Source organism: Phlebotomus papatasi, chromosome 2 (assembly GCF_024763615.1).
Source record: "Phlebotomus papatasi isolate M1 chromosome 2, Ppap_2.1, whole genome shotgun sequence".
NCBI lineage: Eukaryota > Metazoa > Arthropoda > Insecta > Diptera > Psychodidae > Phlebotomus > Phlebotomus papatasi.
This window is the reverse complement of record NC_077223.1, coordinates 14,564,650-14,579,245: the sequence shown is the minus strand read 5'-3', so window position 1 is coordinate 14,579,245 and position 14,596 is coordinate 14,564,650. Positions and strand designations below refer to the sequence as shown.

The 14,596-nt window shown below is 33.6% G+C and overlaps 4 protein-coding genes across 5 annotated transcripts in view; 2 read left to right on the top strand and 2 right to left on the bottom strand.

Moving 5' to 3' along the window:
• Positions 1–14,596, top strand: part of LOC129802702 (parathymosin-like) — a 265,721-nt gene that overhangs the window by 100,991 nt on the left and 150,134 nt on the right. The gene's annotated exons all lie outside the window — the stretch shown is intronic.
• Positions 1–14,596, bottom strand: part of LOC129802697 (tRNA N(3)-methylcytidine methyltransferase METTL6) — a 109,762-nt gene that overhangs the window by 26,690 nt on the left and 68,476 nt on the right. The window lies entirely within an intron of this gene.
• LOC129802691 (probable cytochrome P450 6g2) lies at positions 33–5,261 on the top strand. The gene is made up of 2 exons (XM_055848708.1): positions 33–1,314; positions 4,727–5,261. The coding sequence occupies exons 1-2, from the start codon at positions 228–230 to the stop codon at positions 5,158–5,160; spliced, it is 1,521 nt and encodes a 506-aa protein (XP_055704683.1). The 5' UTR covers positions 33–227; the 3' UTR covers positions 5,161–5,261.
• LOC129802688 (allantoinase) lies at positions 5,245–11,382 on the bottom strand. 2 transcript variants are annotated; one of them, XM_055848700.1, is made up of 6 exons: positions 11,016–11,382; positions 10,840–10,913; positions 9,196–9,273; positions 8,863–9,124; positions 8,637–8,782; positions 5,245–6,083 (listed from the first exon to the last, which is right to left on the bottom strand). In XM_055848700.1, exons 1-6 carry the CDS (start codon positions 11,163–11,165, stop codon positions 5,387–5,389), a joined length of 1,407 nt encoding a protein of 468 aa, XP_055704675.1. In that variant the 5' UTR covers positions 11,166–11,382; the 3' UTR covers positions 5,245–5,386. The 2 variants fall into 2 exon arrangements, with proteins under 2 accessions (XP_055704675.1, XP_055704676.1); XM_055848701.1 differs by having other exon boundaries at positions 11,087–11,306.

Here is a 14,596-nt window from a genome sequence, read left to right as displayed (position 1 = left end):
ACTTTTATTTAGCTTAAGAATTTTTTTTCTAATTAATGACGCTTTTCAGTGTTTCACAAGGTGAATAAACAGAGTAATTTAAAGTTATGATGTAAATTTCGGGTTTTTTAAGCAGTACCTAAATAAGTTTTATAAGCAATACTTCTGCCAATTACATTGAAATACAGGGCACATTTCTGAATAGTTGGAAGTGAAGAGTGAAACTGTGAGGACATTTTCCTTAGAAAATGGCTATTTTTGGAGTGATTTTGTGGGCTATTCTCGTTATTTTGATTTTATATGGAGTTCTAAAGAAATATTTGAAAAATTATTGGACATCTAAGGGAGTGTCCTACATCGCGGGACCTCCACTAATTGGTGTTCTTAAAGATGCTGTGCTGACTAGGACAAGTTTTGGCCAACTCTTTATCGATATGTACAATCATCCTAAAACTAGGAATGATCCAGTGACAGGATTTTACTTTTTTCACAAAGCATGTCTCCTAATTCGTCAGCCTGAACTTTTTAAGAGAATGTTGGTAAAAGATTTTGCCCAATTTCCTGATAGGCGAATGGCTGCTGATCCAGAAAGTGATCCCATCGGGATGAATACTTTAGTGAATGTTAAGGGAGAGACTTGGAGAAATATAAGAAATCACATTACGCCAGTTTTTACCGTTCATAAACTCAAGAACTTCTTTCCACTCTTGATTGAAGTCTGTCAAGATTTTGAGGCCAAATTAGCTGAAGATATACCTTCGCAGGGTTCAGTGGAAATCAATGTGAAGGATCTGGCAGGACTTTATACCGTTGAAACTATTGCAACTTGTGCTTTTGGTGTTAAAGCAAATTGTTTTCACAATCCGCAATCGGATTTTCTGGAGAAGGCCAAAAGAGTTGTAGATCCAACAGACTTTAAAAGGGTCATTGAACTTGCAGCCTGTTTCTTCTTCCCTGAACTAGCTGGCGTATTAAAGCTGAAATTCTATTCGAAGGAGACAGATGAATTTCTAAGAAGTGCTATTTTGGACGTAATGGGCGAGAGGGAAAAGAGTGGCGAGAAGAGGCATGATTTAATTGATGCTCTCATCACAATGAAAAATACCCAGAAAGAAATTTTTCATACTGATGCACTAATTGCACAGGCGGCAGTATTTCTGGCTGCTGGATATGAAACATCTTCTTCAGTGCTGTCCTTTGCACTTTACGAATTGGCACGCAATCAGGAGATTCAGGAGAAGCTGAGGAGGGAGCTTTTGGAACATCAAGAGACCCAAAAAGAAATGACTTACGATTCTTTCACCAATTTGGAATATCTTCATATGGTTTTTCAAGGTTTACAATTAATTTTCTTGGAGTAGTTTTTTGATTCTTTGGGAATTGCTTGCTTTTTGATAAAGTAACGATGAATTTGAGGGAATTAAAACTCTCAAACAAAAGACCTAAGCAGTCTTTAGAGAATAATTCTAAAATATTGTTGAACCCCTAATGCATCTCACTTATCCGAAAGAGTTCTAGGATTAACTCTTTCCGGACCGCAGCATATGCTGCAAGCCAATTTCACCATTTTTTGATCAAAAATATCTAAGCTCAGGAATTAATTGAGGTTCTACAAAAAATACCTTACATTTGGACATCCTTATAGTTTGTGATCATCCACAAAAATAGGATTTTTATCAGTTCTGAATACTTAAAAAACATTGTTTTTCACAGAACATTCATATGCTGCTTTGGGTACTCTCGTCCCAAAAGAGACGAAAGAGTTAACACAGGGGCACTACAATCGAAAAACCTTTCGAAATTTATAAAAAATAAACAATTGCAATAGTGGCTTTAAATTCTAATGGATCAAATGAAAAAACCTTAACTCTAAAGCCATCCGTAATACGGATATTGATCCAAATTCTCACGGGTGTCTCGGGTGCCCAGAAAAAAATCACACCTAATTATGAAGGTTCTCCAGGTTTTCTAAAAAAATTGTGTTTCTATTTTCTCTAGGTGCTATGAAAAACAAAGTTTCCTAGGCTTTGCGAAATGCTCGAACTCGTGACTTAGATGCTATATACCTCAAAAGTACTTTCGCATTTACCGTTTACCGGTACACAACTGATTTAAATCGATTCATAAATCACTAATAGATTCCACAAAATAGTTTAAAGAGTAATAAATTTATATTCGAACAAAAATTACTTATCGGTAAATAACCGGCTCATTACCGGTTCACAACCGATTTGAACAGATTTATAAATCACTCAAAATATTTCCCAAAATACACCTTAGGAGTAAATTAATTAAATTTCGTGTAAAAATTATTTATCGGTTATGAACCGGTTCATTTCCGATTCAAAAACTGGTTGGAACCGGTACAATTTTATAGGAATTTCCAATACCTTTCCAACGAGCCCAAACATTATCCCATTCGCTTGATAAATGCGCTCTCTAGGAGTGATTCAACGGTATTTTCATCTAAGAACGAAATATTCGCCTGGGTAATCTCTAAAACATATCCAAAAATGAAAAAGTCACACGACACGTTTTCAAGCAATCCCAAAAAACATGGTTTTGAAAGGGTGGGGGAAAATTGAGGGCATGTTAACGATCCTTGGGTCGACTTATGGGGGTCTCCCTTATGTCCCAAGTCACTATCTTTTACCGTTTGGCCTCTAGAACTAGCGACGGTTGGACGGATAGATGGACAAACAGCGTGACGACATTTCTCAGAAATCGTCTGAAACGTGAAGATTTGTTGATAAAAGTGGCCTCCGGGGGGTGGAAGGTGGAAATTTTGGAGGGTGAAAAATCGAGGGATTATATATACTGCTCTCTCCGTGGAGTTCGAGCAGTAAAATACAGTGGGTTCCTTAGGATCCCTGAAAACATGTACTAGTTTCTCATGGGTTCCTTGGCCTCAAGTGCCCCGAAATAAGTAACCTGTATAAATGATTTGATTTGAAAAGAATCTAGGAAAAAAAAAGATGTCTGCAAGATTTCCATATTGTATTTTACTGCTCGACCTGCATGGAGAGAGCTGTTATAATCCCATGATTTTCACCCCGTCCCCTCCCCAAAAAATTCCACCTTTCACCCCCCGGAGACCACTTTTGAACAAATCTTTTCATTTCAGACGATTTCTGAGAAATGCCGTCACGTTGTTTGTCCGTCTGTCCGTCCGGCTGTTGCCAGCTCTAGAGGCCAAATGGTTAGAGATAGCGACGTGCGACCTTGGGGACCCCCCATAACATGCTCCTTATTTTCCCCCCACCGCTCTCCTCCCCCTTCCTTTGGATATGTTTTAGAGATTACCCAGGTGGACAATTGACCATATATGAAAGTATTGTTGAAGCATTCCTAATAACGGTTTTTCAAGGTCAGAGCTTAAAAAAGCTCTAGAGAGCACATTTATCAAAACGGAAAAAAGTCTTGAAATTTCTAACAAAACTGAATCAGTTCTAATCCGTTTTGAACCAATTAATGAACCGGTTCATAACCTATAAGTAATTTTTATTCGAAATCCAATTATATTAGAACTAAGTTATTTTGGGCAATTTTTTGAGTGATTTATAAATCCGTTCAAATCGGTTATGAACCGGTAATGAACCGATAAGTAATTTTTGTCCGAAAATCAATTCTATTACACTTATGTAAAATTATTTTGTAGGGTTCTTTCGCTCAATTTACAAATCACTTTAAATTACTTAAAAACCGGTAAACGGTAAATGATGCGAAAGTACTTTTGAGGGATAGCATCTAAGTCACGAGTTCGAGCATCTCGCAAAGCCTGGGACGCTTTGCCACCCCTTTTTAAGTTAATACGGTATGTTGTGTGCGGTATTTAGTCGTGTCTTTTTTAATTTTAGATATTGCGATGAATCAGATGAGAGTTTAGATGCGAAAATGAATAATTTATCACAAAAATAAATAAATAAGGGTCAGTGGAAATGTCTGAGTGAGACTCTTTGCATTGGTACACTTAATCTTTGTCATATTTATTTTGCAAAATGGAATTCTATTCAAGCTGAATTAACAGTCTTGTGTCTTCTTTTATCTATTGACCATATCGACGGTACTATTCCACTTTAAATAATTTCAAGTAGGGAAAAGTGTGTTTTTTTCGAAAAATTCTCAGGAGTTACGTAATTTTCGATTTTAATTATACGGACTTGAGACTTAAGGTTCTGCCATTTGGTTAAACTTCACTAATTTCTCATTATAGGCAAGATTTTTGGGAAAATTTTGATTTATTTGAACAACTTTTTGAAAAAGAAAACCCTCTAAAATTGTTTATTAACTGGGATTTTGACATCTTCGGGAATTGGGTTAAACGTCCAATCTAAACCCAGTATAAAGAGCAGAACAGATTGACGTTCTTTATTTAAATTAATCGGGAATCGGTGGTGTTTTTAAATAGTATTAACACTGAGAGAAATCCGAAAAAGTTAAAATAACATTCCGGAAATGTTAATTTTACCCTGCATTATTGATCCGAAATCGGTGTAAATATTACCCTTTTTAGGTGTATTAGGGGTTAAATTAACCCTTTTTCATGTTGATTTTACCTTTAAAAAGGTGTAAAATTAACATTAAAAAATGTTGATATATTTTTACACCTAAAAAGTGTTAAAGTTACGAGGAAAAAAAGTTAATCGCACTCTCTTTTTTCTCAGTAAAGAAGCATTTCTCAAAGAATTTCTAAAGACATATAAACAGTTTTTAGAGTCCTTCACTGAAATTCTTTACGATCTTTTAGAAACTCTACGAATGTATCCCAGTGTTCCTTTCCTGGAGCGTACTTGTCAACCTGCTGAAGGACATGATTCCTATTCCCTGGAACCTTACCATAAATTTTCTATTCCGCGTGGAATGCCTATCTACATTCCAGTGATTGCTGTCCAAAGGAATCCAATGTTTTTCCCAAATCCTTTGACATTCCATCCAGAGCGCTTTGCCGCAGACGCAGATACACCCATTGATTACAATCTTGTGATGGGTTTTGGACATGGACCGAGAAATTGTCTAGGATCTCGCTTTGGCATGCTTCAAGTTAAAATGGCTCTTGCCACAATTCTTCCCAAATATAGAGTATCAGTCTGCAAGAGGACTCCAGAGACGATTGTTTTTAATAAAAAGAGCGTGCCGTTGTTTTCCGAGGATCCCATCATCCTCAATTTTACAGAAATTTAAAGAAACTTGTAGGTTTCACAGGTTGATGAGAAATATTTCATGCTATAGCAAAGGGAATGTGGAATAAAATAAATAAAACAAATGTTTTCTTTGGAAAATAATCACTTTGTATTTTCAAATCGCTAAGGAACAAATTTATTTACAACTAGAAAACCCTTTCAGATCCCCAAAAAAAAAAAATAGTTATTTCTAAAAAAGAGTCTACCTTCCTAATTTAATATCACTGTTAGTGAAATTGAACAGCCCTCTTAGTTTTCTTCCTGAGGATTAACTTGCCCATGGGATTGGCAAAGGGTTCATCCTCTTTGAAGACAATTAATCCACGTAGAACAGTCGCATGAACTTTTCCCCGAACAACTTTTCCCATATACGGATTGGCTTTATTCTGGAAGTGGATGATATCGCTGGTAATTGCAAATGATGCATCCGGATCCCAGACACAAAAATCAGCATCATATCCTACAGCAATACGGCCCTTCCAGCTGTCAATACCGAGGAGTTTAGCCGGTTCCTGGCACAGTAATCGATGGAGATCGTTTAGAGTAAGTTCATGACTCTGGCAGTGGGTCCAGAAGAGCGACAGACCAAATTGCACGGATGATATGCCACCCCAAGCACGCATGAAATCCCCACGGCTTTTCCCATAAGTCAGCAATTTTATTCCTGGAGTACTTGGAGAATGATCCGATACGATCATATCGATATCCCGTGCCTTTATAGCCTCCCACAATTTCATTCTGTTCTCAGCAGTACGAATTGGCGGTGAGCATTTGTACTCGGTGTGTGCATCTGGAATTTCTTCAGCAGAAAGTGTGAGATAGTGATGACATGTTTCCAGAGTGAGTCTGGCGCCATTCATTCGAGCTTCTTTTATCACTGGAAGTGGATCAGCTGATGAAAGGTGTACAATGTGCGTGCGGACACTTAAAAAAAAAGGCAAACAAAAAAATCTCGTTGATGAGTATGATCTGTTATCTTGATGTTTGATAAAAATGTGGACCAATTTTTTGTTACTATTTTAAAGAGAATCTAAATGTCTCATACAGACTTTTTAGTCTAGTCCTCGTCTTTACAAAAAATGTTAATTCTTTTTACATCCAATGATTTGATAGTGATGTGAACGTTTTTTTCTATCAAGTCGTAAATTATGTAGTATACGTTTTTATATTCACTTCTACCTTTTTTAATCTACCTAAAATTATTTTGTTATCTATTGCACACGACTCTCACTAATTATTTTATTTTGAACTATGTTTAGATAATCCATTAATCCACAGAATTATTGGTATTAATATCTTTATGGTTTTTCAAGGTCAAAAAGGTTAAAAAGCAAAGTGTGCCAGTCAGTGTTCAAGGTCAAAAAGCTATAACACTGGAGGATTTATTTCCTAATAGAATTTATTGAAATTTGATTTATTTAAAAATATTTATAGTATATTACTAAAAAAGATTCCTTAGTATTTTCAGCTTAGTACAAATTTCGTCTTGTCTTTTTATAAGATTTTACTAATAGTTCTTTGAAGTTTAATTAGTTTCGTATTTTGCACAAAACTAAACGATTTTTTCGTTAAGACTTAAACGGAGCCTAGATTTTCTTTAATACTTAAACAAAGTAATCTAGTGATTCCTCGCATCTTAGGGATGTCTTTTTTTCGTCAAGTCAAAGACAGGGGAGAAAATTAACATTCCTTTACTCTTAATCCTTTAAGGACGGACGATACGGTCACTAGTGACCCAAAAATAGTTTTTTTTTCTAAGACCATCTAAATTGCTTTACTATATATAAACGCCATAAACAATCAGAAAAAAATTCTGACTCCCCAATTTTTGACCTGCGATTGACTTTCGTCAAGTATACAGCCTAGATTTTTTAACATTTGCACGTTTTCTATCAAATAATAAGCTTTCTCAACTTTTAAAAAGTGCGTAAAGCAAATGATTTTTTTCGTTAAACAATAAATAAAATCTAGATTTATTTTCACATTCAGATATTTATTAATAATCGAGTATTTCGTTGAGTTCTAAAGAGATCCTAAAAATAATCAAATTTATTTGAACAGAACGCTTTTTTCGTTCAATAAAAAAGAGAACCTAGTTTAAACGTTCAGATATTTACTATTAAGCTAATCGGATTATTCGTCAAGTCAGATCAAGTCAAGTCAATCAAATTTCTAAGAATTCAAATTTATAAAAAAAGCTAACGAATCTTAAACTATTGTCAGATAATTGCGGATACCTAGATTTATTTTAACGCACAGATGTTTGATGTGAAATAATCGTGTTTTTTTTTATCTAGATTTAGAAGGGACCCCCTAGAATAAAATTAAAATTCCTTTGAAATTGAATAATTTACAATATCTGAACATTTTTTCGTTAAATAGTAAAGAGAATCTAGATTTCTTTTAAGACTCAGATATTTTAAATTAAAGTAATCCATTATATCGTTAAGTTCTAAATGGAGCCTAGAATTAAACGTTCATATTTTAAGATTTACAAAACGGTATTTTTTTGTGGATAATAGAATTGGCCTGTATTTCTTTTAATTGGTTTGCTTTTAAAGTGATCAGATATTTCGTTAAGTCCTAAACGAAGCCTATAATAATTTAAAATCCTTTTAATAATAATAAAAATCCTTTATTAAAAAAATCCTAATGATTTTTTCGTTATATCACTAAGGGCACCTAGATTTTTTTAACACTCATGTGTTTGATATTAAAAAAACAGTTTGTCATCAAGTCTTCGAGTCTTACAGGGATCCTAGAATAAAATTGAAATTCCTTTGACATTAAATATTTTATGATCAGATAAACGGTTTTTTCGTTAAATAATAAGGACAATCTAGATTTATTTTCACATTCAAACGTTTGCTGTTTGAGTATTCAGTTTATTTCGTTAAGTTGTAAAGGGTGTCTAGTCTAAATTGAAATTAAACGTCTTTTGAATTCAAATATTCTAAAAGTATTACCGAACGACTCTTTTAGTGGATAAAAGTTGAATAATCGGCTTTTTCGTCAAGTCGCCAATGGATCCTAGAATAAAATTCTTTAGTCCTTTTAATTCAAATGTTTTTTAAAAAACTTTTCGTTAAGTATTAAAAAGAATATAGTTTTTTTTAACATATTTACATAAGTATTAGAGTTTTTCGTCAAGTCGTAAACGGATCCTAGAATAAAATTCCTCAAAGTCCTTTTAATTTAAATGTTTGATGAAAAGCGAATGACTTTCGTTAAATATTGGAGTTTTTCGTCAAGTTTTAAAGAGATCCTAGAGTAAAATTAAAATTTCTTTTTGATCAAACGCAATTCCTCAAACTACAAATCGACGGCTCAGAATAAGACTCCAACAACTCGAGTTTTCACAAAATTATTTTTTTTTGGTTTTTTTTTGTTAATGCTCTCCTGCAAAGTTGACCATTTGCGAGTTGTTCGAGTACTATTCTCAAACCGTCGAAATAATAAATGCTTATGCTTAATTACTTGTATTTGGCTGATAGTCTCGTAACCATATCGATGGCTTTCTTTTCCATTATTGATGGTCTAGAGTGGAGATAGGTAGAGTATTTCTTTGGATTCTCTTCCATGATGCTCATTCCATGTGATCCGCATTCAAGTTCCGCGTGAAACTTTGGAAATAGAAATGAAAGAAAACGGGAGAAATGCTAAAAAACCATTTTGGGAAAGTGCAGTGTTTTTGGTTTCTCACCGCAAGAAGACTCTCTGTGCCTTCGAGGATTTTAAAAGCCTCCTCAACCTGCTCCTCGTTGACATGAGGGAATTCTGGAACGCCACTTGGACAGAGGAAGCATTTGAATCCAATCACTCCATTTTGTACGAGTGGCATGAGACTCGATGCATTGCCAGGGATTAGCCCACCCCAAAAAGCCACATCAACATACACTTTCCCATGAGCCACATTGGTTTTGGCCCTGAGATTCTCCACGGTTGTTGTGGGTGGTATGGAATTGCTGCAATACGACCGCAAGACATTCACCCACATTTTCAAAGAAAAAAAAAGACACAAGAAAGAAAAACTTACAGTGGCATATCGGCAATTGTGGTGAATCCACCAGCAGCAGCGGCTTTGGTAGCCGTAGCAAATCCCTCCCATTCTGATCTGGAACGACCCAAAACAAATGTTTCACTTTTTCAACTGAGAAAGTTCCACTTATTCCTTGCATTCCATCGCACTACTTGCCAAATGCCCCATTTAAAATACATTAATTTTGGTTTCAACGGACAAAGATTTCTTTGTTAAGATTGAAAAAGTCGTGCGGAATTTTTGGTTGGTGTGTGAGAGATTTTTGGTTTTTTTTTTGATTGAGAATGATAACTGTATTATCTGCAATAAGGAGCCAGATTAATCCTTAAAATATCCTCTAAATCTTCTCAAACTTACTCGGCCAATTTTTATAGTTGGTACTTGGATATAACTCGGTTTATTTTTTGGTGGCTGTGTGTTGCTCTGATGCTCATTTGGAGCCGGAAATTCCTTAAAAAATCGATAGGATCCATAGCGTAAGCCTTCGTCAAATTTTTTTCTATGCTTCAATTATTTTATTTATTTATTTTTGAAAGAAAAAAATCTTACAGAAATAATATTTTTGGATAATACCAATTTAACGTACGTAATATACATTGCAATGTTATCTATATTTCGCAAAGTTGCGTTTCAATCTACATAGAATAAAATTATTATATGCTGTAGAAACAATTTTACGTTATTTAGGCGCTATTTATAGCCAACAAAGATAAATTGAAGCATTAATTTCATACATCGAGCACATGGCATTTCATAGTGTCAATAAAATTAAATCGTATGTGATTCTCAATAATTGTAAAAAAAAGTAGTGAAGGTCGAATGTTATTGGTGATAAGGAGAATAGAAAATGTTTAGAATAACAGCATTTTGAAATGGGTTTCCAGAACAAGAGATTACAATGTACATGTGATTTTTGACCAAAAATTTCATATTATTTCCTTTAGATTACGAATTGAACTGGAATAAAGAATAAATTCTTAGGACAAAGAATGAAGTACTTAGTGCTCTTACGGTCAATAATTGCAAATCTAAATCTGATTAAATACAAATTTGCATATAAACTTGAAGAAAAAAAACCTTAAAAACTGTTTTAATTATTTATACACTGAGAAAAAAGGGGACGCGATTAACTTTTTTTCCTCATAACTTTAACACTTTTTAGGTGTAAAAATATACATACATTATTTAATGTTAATTTTACACCTTTTTAAGTGTAAAATTAACATGAAAAAGGGTAACTTTAACCCATACACCTAAAAAGGGTAATATTTACACCGATTTTGGATTAATACTGCAGGGTGAAATAAACATTTCCGGAATGTTATTTTAACTTTTTCGGATTTCTCTCAGTGTACTTTTAAATGAATTGCATTCGAGGTAGTATTTTTATGATCAACACTTGACACTATAAATTTGCTCTTGAGAAATCACTTGGAAGCGTAGTTGAATAATTAGGCGCATATACTAATAAACAACATTGTCAACAGAAAAAAACTACAAAAAGAGATAATTTTTTGAAAAAAAAGCCACTAAACAGACGTAAATTTAATTTTCAATTTTTTATCAAAAAGCAAAAAAAAAAAGAAATGAATAGTGTATCATGTTGTAAGATTTTTGATATAAAAAGGTAAATCACATTACCTTCCAGGATCATTGATATGCACATGAGAATCCACCAGTCCAGGCATTATGATAAGATCACCAAAATCCACAATCTGTGAATAAGGGTTAATGCTTAGAAAAGTACTGAACTTGCATCTCGCTAACACATTTTTTTTCTAATTTAAAATGTGTTAATGCTTAGGAATTGAGATCACCTCTCCAGATCCATTCTGATATATCCAGGAATTAACTTCTCCTGCTCTTGTAAAAATATCTGTAATTTTACCTTGGTCCGACACAAGGATTCCTCCCTCAACCAGTTCACCATCCACAAATATTCTCTTACTCACGAACAGGGTATCCATCGTCACTTCCACTTTCAATTTATACTTTCACTCTAGTCGCAATAGCAAGGGGTTGTGTGTAGCCCAAATAGGAGCACTTTCTCTCTCTTGTTCCGTGTGTCGCGCACGGAAAGTCGCTCAAGACTGACCCAAGAGGCTCAATTGACTATTTTTATTGTGTTTGGACGATCTCCAAAGGGTCACGTGACGAACAACGTCTGAAACGAGGTGGGAGTCGACGGTGGTTTGGCCGCCACTTAGGCTAAAATATACATTTGTGATCCCACTGCGCACCGTTGTGATATAAATCATTTCCACACTACGCCGACAAAAGGAATGATAAGAAGGTATTGTTGGTTTCTCAAGTAGATCAAAAATTTTCTTCCGATTTTTTATGTGAAGGAAAAGTATTTAAAAACGTTCCGAGTTCCTTTTCCTTTGAACTTTCACTATTTGACTATTTGAAAATTTTTAATTTGATACAGGCACAACTGTAATCACAATTTTACTTTAGAGAAGATAGTTTTAAAATTTATCACAATCTTTTTCTCTACTGTAAAAAATGCCAAAAAATATAAAAAATAAGGATGTTTAAAATCAGAGGTGACATAGGGTAAATTAAGCTAATTCAAAACCTGATCCAAATGGAAATTTTTCGCTACTCCAAATGGAAACGTCATTGTTTTCATTTGGATACAGTACTAAATTACTATTTTTATATATTTTCTATACCACAGTTTCATTATTTAGCTAATTTTGCTCCAAATAAGCCGAAAATCCATTCATATTCACATATTTTAATTTGTTAATTTCACAGAAAAATTAAAAATGTACCTTTTCACCATCGTATTTTTCATCGACTCATCACGTTTTCGAATGAAAAACACGTGACTGTTGTTTATTCATTTTGTTCAACATTTATGTTTTATTTCTGGCTAATTTTAGTTAAATTAAGTGCTAATCTTTATTGTTAACGGTACGTGAAGTTTTCAAATGAAATAATTACCTATTTCGTGAACAAAAAGGGTTTTTCTGAAGTGTCTGCAAATGCTTTAATAGGAAACCCCGGAAATATGATTTTTTGGAGAGATTTTCTTATTGTTTTAGATGGAAAATGAGAAAAAAAAAAACCAGGAATAAGAGCAAATCATGCACTCAGGAGCAACTCAGTAAGGTTTTAGAAGCTTTTCGTCGCGGTTTCACTTACACTGTTTGTTTCCAATGAGAAAATTTTCCTTGTCTCCATTTGGATTAATTTGTTTCCAATAGCAGCATTTTGCACTTGTGCATTTTCCTTGTATTTAATAAGTTTTCAAACTATATTTAAAGAATTAGACTAAACAATAACATTCTAGAAGAGTCAAGAAGGAAATTTCAAATTTAAAGCGTCTGGAAATGGTTTTGAATTAGGACAATTACCCTAGGGGCACAATTCTAGTCAGAGATTTGTTTTAGGTGAGACGGCTTTAAAATTTATCACAACCCCTTTCTTTACTGTAAAAAAGGCCAAAAACAAATATAAAAAATAAGGATGTTAAAAATCGGTTCTGTCCCATTTAGTAAAGTAGCTAGAATTGTGTCCCTGTAATTTGAATTGAATGATTTTGCTTTGTAAATTAGGCTTAAGAGCCTTAAGAGCCTCTGAATACAGCCTAGGTACAATATTTTTACAACGGTTAGAGATTTTACAAACTTCAACTATTTGAGAAGTAAACCATGCTGATCAATTTTGTAGGGGTAGAGTGGTTTTGTGAGATGTCTGAGTCTGTCTGATGCCTGAGAGATACGAGATACACTGTGGAATGGATGGCTTATTCCAGTAAGTAATGCAGGAAGTCATCAGTATATGAACGGCTAGTGGCAGTGCTGGAAGTAATCAGCTGGATCGAGACAGAGCGCCTGAAACTATGCATCGAGACGATCATTTTTTTTTCAGCACTGGGCGCGAAAGATCCAGAACTCTATCCACTAAATATTTTTGAATTAAAAGTTTATTTCGTTTCATGATCTGGTACTTCACAGTGTAATTTTTACTGCATCATAGTCATAGGGTTCCGGCTAGCATATTAGTACTTAATAAGTACTTAATTTTATGTAATTTGTAGAACAAATAAATACTTACCAAACGTATGAATATGAGACTGTTCGAGTAAAAATTTTCCTAGTTTTACACGGGATTATAAGTGGGAGTTAATTATAAGTGGGAGTTTTTAATGTTACATAGCTTTTATGTCAGAAAATTTTATGTATATTTTATTTTCAACAATTTTAAAAGCATACGAACTATTCTATACGAGTATTTAATAAAATTGAAATAGAAATAAAATAAAAATAATAAAAGAAATACAAATAGAATGGAACTAAACAGATTAGTCTTTTAAAATACAGGAAGTTCCGCTTTCAAAGAAATTCTCGGGACTGAAAAAAAGCCCGCGAATTCATTCCAGTGACACAGAAAAATTGCATACCCACAGGAGAGGCCTTCTAAATAAGTTACGGAAAACGATGTGATGATTCAGCATATTTTCAGCGCCAACGGTTCATAAGAAATATATTTCAAATTTGCCGCGTGAAAAAAATATTTGCATACATTTAAGGGCATTTCAAAATTATTTGTAAAGGACCTCCCAATAGTAGGCAATTCATATAAAATTCTATCAATCCGTTTTCACTTAAGCCGGAACTTCCTATACTGGAGTATTTTACGTCACTAAAGTTGCATGATATTAGTTTTGAATTAGGATCGAAGGAACACCTGTTCGGCTTCTGCAGTGAAACTTATTTGCAATTTCGCCAAAAGCTTTGCATTTATTTAATGTATCTAATAGAATGAAAGTATTATAAGGTTTTTTCATTAATCTACCTTTTCCTATAGGGATAGGTGTTCAAATTTTATATGCCAAATGGTGTGAAATAGGGTGCTAATAGGTCATGACACAACTTCATAAAATCCCAATCATAAAATCGATCTAACATTATTTATTTTTCAGGATGAAACCTCAAAGTTTAAGTCTTATTGTACAAATTTCTGACGTTTTTCTATTTTATTTACTCAATAGGTTAATATAAAATGTTTTAGGTTATACAAGTCTAAGCTTAAAAAAATCCAGATATATTTTATTCTGGATAAGATAAATTCCGTAAATTCTGAAATCAAAAGACAGCAAAATTTGAATTATAGGAAACAACGTATTCAACACTAATGTTTACACTTTGGAAAATTCATAAGATAACCTTTCTTCGAGGTTCGGTCATATATAACCTCACTATTATAGTGTTAAATTTGGAAAAAAATGTTTAATTTAAAATTGTTTAATTTAAAGTTCTTGAATTTCAAGATGTTGAATTTGGAATTGTTGAATTTAAAAATTGTTGAATTTTTATGTGTAAACTCAAAAATTGTTGAATTCTGTTTATTGTTAAAATGTCTTTTCATTTCGAAGATTTAGATT

Bases quoted from the DNA above. Each gene is read 5' to 3' on its own strand.
- LOC129802691 (XM_055848708.1), top strand. From the start codon at position 228: ATGGCTATTTTTGGAGTGATTTTGTGGGCTATTCTCGTTATTTTGATT. The intron at 1,315-4,726 runs GTTTACAATTAA...ACGATCTTTTAG, and splicing joins TCTTCATATGGTTTTTCAAG to AAACTCTACGAATGTATCCC.
- LOC129802688 (XM_055848700.1), bottom strand. From the start codon at position 11,165: ATGGATACCCTGTTCGTGAGTAAGAGAATATTTGTGGATGGTGAACTG. The intron at 9,274-10,839 runs GTAATGTGATTT...GGGTCGTTCCAG, and splicing joins CATATCAATGATCCTGGAAG to ATCAGAATGGGAGGGATTTG. The intron at 6,084-8,636 runs GTAATTAAGCAT...TTTTTTTTTAAG, and splicing joins AGACTATCAGCCAAATACAA to TGTCCGCACGCACATTGTAC.